The following is a 6,611-nucleotide window of genomic DNA, read 5'->3' as shown; positions in this document are numbered from 1 at the left end:
CCTGCCCGTTAAGGCATTTAGTAAATCCTCTAGATGTCAGTCAGAGTTAGGTCTGAGAGCTTTTGCATCATTGTCCACAAGTCAGTTCTGAATTGTTGCTCACTTTACAATCATACTTGAGCTCCTCAACTTTTATCTGAGCAGTGCTAGGCTAATCGTTAGCATTTCATTCGTTTCAAGAGCTGCTGGATGTGACAGCTTCTTTGTGGTTAAATATTTATAAATAATAGCCTAACCATGGACAAGTGCTGATTTGCAGTGACACTTTCATTACAGTAAGGAGCCTATTAGTCACATTCAGCTCAATGACATGTTAATGTCCCTGTTTGCCATCTTTGTCATTTACTGCTTCGTCTTTGCACCCTTTTAAATATTTAGTAACCTCTGGATCCACATTTACTGATGGCGATGTTCTCCAGGAGATCGGATACCTGCTCGTCAGTGGTCCTTATTGCCCTGCATGGAGCTTATGTATTATGATTTTGATGAAATACTATTTATCATTTTGTTTATTTGTTTGTTCGTTTTTTTTTCACATTTAAAAGTCTAGTCATTTTTTTTCCTGCTTTTACATTTTTTTATATAGTATAGTTTGTTTGAAATGTATTTTCAAAGAAGAAACTAATGTTGCAAAACAAGGTTCGAGAGAAACTGTCCCGAGCTGCGCTGTGCGAAACCAAGCCCATCTACACAATATTAGACAATATGTCTAATAGAAAAAAAACAATTTTTAATGTAACATTGGATATAGAAGAATGGACATGGCATAGATATTAGAGTAAAGCATTGGATGGTGCTGGGAACACGGAGACTCTACACCTGTGTGTAGCGCGGAGAGCAGGTGGATCCTCAAAGGTCAAAGCGTTGTTTACTTTACCCCAAAATGCTTCCGACCACTTGTCACTTTCAAAATGCTCAGCAAGGGGTTTTCCTTTGTATTTCACACGCCAATAAAAATAGAAAGCTCCCAAAACAGTTGTTGTTAAACGTTTTAGGTCTGTTAAATGTTACGCGTAAATGGATAAACATGCAGCCAAGCTAAATTCTCGAGATACTGTTGCTGAAACTGTTCTTATTAACAGTTAAATGATCACTGATGTTTTATTTTTAAATCTTTTTATCTTAGCTTCTCTTTTATTCATTATTATTATTTTATTATTATTTTTATTTTATTTTATTTTTTGTATAGTAAATGGGCCTATCCGAGGCTCACGACCAGGCAAAAAGCAGGATGTGTTATAACCTTGCACTCGTTAAAGAGTCAGCTCTTTCCCACCAGCCGCCCTAGAAATAGATCCCTCATTAAAACCCGTTGAATCTAAACAATTTCACAGTATCTCTAGTCCAAAACAAATAGCATCTAACAGCTCCACGTGCGCGTTCATTATCGTCGCGACAGATGCAAAGAAACACGTTTATTTTAGAGATTGGACCGCGGTTACTGTAGATGCATCGAAATGTTGCACCTATTAGCAAAAGCAGTCGTTTCATTTATATGATTTATTCCTGTAAACGCCATCTAGTGATAGCACTTAAGACATCACCATCATCATCATCATCATGATATGCAGTAGTAAGCTATTAAATTAGGCTATTTTAGTTTTGTTTAGTTTGATTTATTTTCTTAATCATCATCTCGGTTTATTTTTATAAACTTCTTGTCGGATGCTGTGCTTTTAAAATATTTTATTAAGCCAACATGAATAGCTTATATATTTTTTAAATGCCCAACTATTCGATGAAAACGTGATACATACATTATAGATCAATCAGAAGCAGGGATAGCTTTTGCATACCTTTTTATATATATATATATATATATATATATGAGCGCGATTGGGCTACAAATCTGTTAACCATATCATAACCATTGAGAGAAAAACACACTAGCAACGACCTAATTTGGGCTAATTTTAATAAGGTTTTATTTTTAACAGCGAAATGCAGCAATAAATTACTTAATATGCTGTCGAAGTCCACTGACAGAAAGGCATCAGAACAATGTGCTTCCAACCATTTATCCCGTTTTAAGGAATACGGAGACAGTTGTGGAAGGCCCTGTTATTGGCTTTCAGAAGGTCAGTCTCAGCAGCGTCTTTAGCCTGAAAGTGAATTCAAGAAGCGGCTCCTTTTCCCATGGGTATCATTTAAATATAGCCCTAACTCTTGTGCGCCACACACCATCTACCATTTGCTGTTTGAGTAGAACTGATTAACTAGACACAACTGTGAAAGAGTGTTGCTTTAATAAGAACAACTTCCCAAACATTTTTAGGTCGCACTTCATGTTCACTTGTAAATGGATACTGCAGCTTCTCGACGGCTATTGACCTTTTTATTTGGAAAGAATGTTGATATTTTTGTAACCTACATTGTCGAAAGGGTGGGATTAAGTAGGCTTAGTTTAATGTATAATTAATAATCTGATCGTAGTAATTGTTAGTTTATTATTTCTGTATAGAAGGTTTTCTTTAATGCAAAGTTAAAGGACGGCTGGGTAAAACTGTTTGTGGTGGTTGTTTTCAGCCTGAAACAGATGCCGATGCGTTAAAATTTTTGCCTAGAGTTGTATATATGTAGGCCTATTTTTTTAAATAACATTTTTAATTAAACTATTCTATTATTAATTTTAAAAAGGACCGCTGAAATAGCGTAATAGCCACACCATTCCAAAATGACTTAATCGCAAATGTAAAATTATAGGCTAATAAAGGGGTATCATTTGTTTTCAGTGCCTATAACACTCACATCTGAAAATATTTGTTTGATGAAAATGAAAATGCTAAATTTAGTGACATATACTTAAACACACAATATTATTAATATTTATATTAATATAATATTATGTATCGGTTACATTCCTGTAATTTTAGAAATCATACTGATTTAATAAAGTCACTGGTGCCTGAGATGCATTGGATTGTTTTCATATTTATTAACAAATGAAGTTGATTTACAACACAATATAGCTACATAGAATACATATATTTAAATTTTATAAACATACTTCTTCAGTCTTTCAATAAGAACAGTTTATATTTCGTATTGGAAAACAAAGAAAAAAAAAACATCGTTCTTGAAACCACGTCTTTCAGAATGGGGAAAAAAAGGCTCACTCAGCTATAAATTTAAACAACGAAATGAAATGGGGAAAAAAAACATGTAAATTAATTTATTTGTACAAATATTTACAAACATTACCTGTACTGAAAGCATTCCTTTTTGATTATGATTTTTTTTTTTCTCAAAAAGTCTTTACATGGCTACATTGGGGCGGACGAATTGTCCAGTGCTGCCTATAGCTCGTGCTGTATCGTCTTTAAAATATATATGTCTAAAAAAATAGTTTGATTATCATTGAGAAGGCCATTTAGATACCGCTGCTGTGGCTGCTGTCGGTAAAAATTGTCCGGAGATGATATTTGACGGGACGCTGAGAATGGGCGCGATGGCAGCTGATGTCCGGGATAAGGACAGAGACTGTGCGCTCAGTAAAGCGGACTGCACCGTCACTGGCGGCCGCAGGAAAGTCTGTGCGCTCGTGGAGCTGCTGGAGACCCCGATAATATTTTCTATGCTGAACGATGGTCGACTGGACGGCTCGGATTTGATGATCGACGCGGTACTCAGGCTGTTCAGTTGTAACTGGAGACTTGGACTTAGTTGAGAGTTAAATGCTTTTCTGTTCAGTTCTGCGGAGGACAAGAGAGGCACAGCCGGAGGGAGCATCGGACCCACCGGGGGAATGTACGGGTACTGCAGAGCGGCTGCAGGGTGCGAGTAAGCGGCCGGGTGAATTCCGTAGTGGCGACCGTAGGGATTCCCAATACTGTACGCCCCAAAACTCTGCATCATGAGGGCGGTCTGGTCCCTGAGAATGTCCGGCTGGTGTCTCTTGAAGCGTTTCCTCCTCCTCAGAAAGCTGCCGTTGTCGAACATATCTTCCGACTGGGGGTCGAGGGTCCAGTAGTTGCCTTTGCCCGGGTTGCCCGGTTCCCGTGGGATCTTGACGAAGCAGTCGTTGAGGGACAAGTTATGGCGAATGGAGTTTTGCCAGGCCGGGAACTTCTCTCGGTAATAAGGGAAGCGGTTGCTGATGAACTCGCAGATACCGCTGAGAGTCAACTTCTTCTGCGGGCTCTGGAGGATGGCCATGGTGATGAGGGCGATGTAGGAGTAGGGCGGCTTCACCAGGCTGTTCTTGGGCTTGCTTTGCATGGGACCGGTGGAGCTCTCCTGAGCATCCCCCTTGGACTCTCCCTCGCCGGCGCTCTCGCACGGACTGTCGCTGCGCTCCTTCACCTCGATCTCCTCCACCTCATCTCCCCGGTCTTGCATGCACTGACTCTCGCAGTCACTGTCCCGCTCCATCCCCTCGTCGCCCTCCCCGACTACGTCGATATCCACATCGTCAGCTGTGAGCACGGTCTGACCGGACATGTTGCTGGCACTGGTGCCTCCAGACAGGGTCATCACCGCTCACTTTACTTCTGGAGCAACCCAAGGTAAGAGCAGCGGTCAGATCAGATGACGACCGGTGGCTATAAATGCAGGTCAGTCCCGGCCTGCCAGGAAAACTTAAGCTTTAGAAAATATTTCTCCAGTCCAAAGGCTTCTTTACACCTTGTCTCCTTCCCGCTGTATTTCCTAGAAACTTAAGCGTGGTTTTGGACCGAGGAGTCAAGATGACACGTGCTTTGAAAAGCAGGCTTTAAGGACTGTCTGATAGATTACTTTTCACTTAAAGATATACTATCAGCCGCGTCACGTGACCCGCCGACGTCAGAGGTCGTGCTGTTATACCGCTGAGCTGAAGTTGTTTCATGGATTTGTCAACAAAGGGAACAACAGTAACATCGCCTCTGTTCGTCCGTCATAGACCATTTAGCGGTGGCGGAGGGGAGAAAATCGGTCTGCGTGATTGAAATCATCTCCAGAGCTGAAGTGCATTCACTCGCCCGCGCTAAACGCAAACTTAACTTTTCTTAGGCCAATTATATTGAAAGCTGCTGAACGAAAACGTCTACAGCTAAGTTAATTGAATCTCTTGTCATTTATATTGTGTGCTCATAATACTGCATGATTAAGCGAGGAGTTTTACTGTACCTTTATAATATTTATTTAGTAGAATTCCGTTGTTGGGGAAAAACAACAAAAACAACGACTTGGCCTACACTTGAGTGTTTCTGTAGACGTAGCAGCGCTGATTTTGTTACGTGTGAAATAAGTACAAAAACAATGGAAATCTCTATATAAAGATCTTTGTAGAGGTGCTAACGACCCTCATCATTGCTCTTGTTAACATATGAATTAAATAGGAAATGAGCGCGCGGGTCAATGCATAGGAGCCATTCACACGCACAGGTGAGCGACGCATGTGGGATATTCCCAAGAAAAAGAAAGCGGAGAGGGAATATGTAAACTCTTAACATTTCCTGGATCGTGTGAGAAAACGCTTCTCGGTGTGCTTCATGGGAACTGCACGGTTACAGTTTTATTTGTGGTTTGTACTTGGATGCCTAATAATTCATAGATTAAACACTGACGTGATCGTGCCGTTTTTGCTGATGCGCGCACACCACGTAATACAATATAACGTATTATCGATCTAGGAATATCTGCCTAGCTGTAATGAAAATAAAGGCTGATGTAATTTACGCTCGATTCAATTATTCTCACCACCATTCTATTAGTTTACAAAATGGCTATATCAATTTCGTAAAAGAAAATTATTAAGCTCAGTATGTCTTCAGGGAATCTCTATTTCATCGCTTTCAAAATAGCCAAATTTGTTTCTAGCCCAATACTAAACCAAATAATTATTGTTAAATTATTGTCAATAATAATAATATGTTATTTAATTATTAGTTGATATAAAATAATTATATACTGTTTTTGGTATACAGTATATTTAGGAGGTTTAATAAATAGGGGTTGTATTATATTTTCAGTACTTTTTTTGTTGCATGACATTAAATGTGCAAATAGGCCACGACCTTTGCATTTAGCCTGTTTACCATCCTTACAATTCTCCGAGGAACGCTTGCTTGTGCTACATCTTTGAAGGTGTTTTCGCATGGTGAATGAATGAGATTAATTGAATCGTGTCGTTATTAATAGCATTGAAGAGCTCAGGCAAGCAGACAGTGGCTCGTGTGATGTCCCGTTATCAACGCTGGCTACTTCGAGGATCAAGCCGACGCACCTTCAACGCTGCCTAAAGCAAATATTTGCTTTTGAATAGTTTTTCCGCGTCTTAGTTACATTAGTAGGTAAAAATTTTGAGGGATATTATAGGAGTCAGTTCTACAAACTCCAAACATTTGCTGCTTTATTGCTTTAGATCGTAAATGTGTCTATGCTGTTGTTTAATTCTAAATATAAAAGCATGCATCCAGGCGGTTGTTCGCGTGCGTTCTAGCGCTGCATGTTGCAGAGTAATGAAGGATTTTGTCAGCGGCTTAAAATGTAAAAGACCATATATCTCGAGTCAGTGCGCACTGAAAGATATCGCCCAAAAGGAGATCAAATTCGTCCTCTCTGTGATCTTTTGAAGCTCCATAAATCCGGCTTTATACCTTCGCAGTTTGTTAATGAAATGTACATTTAAG

General features: G+C 39.7%; 1 protein-coding gene across 1 annotated transcript; it reads right to left on the bottom strand.

Annotated features, from left to right (window-relative positions):
• Positions 1–2,911: 2,911 nt before the first annotated feature.
• Positions 2,912–4,704, bottom strand: LOC127959061 (forkhead box protein D3-like). Its single transcript, XM_052558051.1, has one exon. The coding sequence runs from the start codon at positions 4,471–4,473 to the stop codon at positions 3,355–3,357; it is 1,119 nt and encodes a 372-aa protein (XP_052414011.1). The 5' UTR covers positions 4,474–4,704; the 3' UTR covers positions 2,912–3,354.
• Between the last annotated feature and the right edge of the window lie 1,907 nt (positions 4,705–6,611).

Source organism: Carassius gibelio, chromosome B6 (genome assembly GCF_023724105.1).
Source record: "Carassius gibelio isolate Cgi1373 ecotype wild population from Czech Republic chromosome B6, carGib1.2-hapl.c, whole genome shotgun sequence".
Taxonomy (NCBI): Eukaryota; Metazoa; Chordata; class Actinopteri; order Cypriniformes; family Cyprinidae; genus Carassius; species Carassius gibelio.
This window is presented reverse-complemented; position numbering and strand designations above follow the sequence as displayed.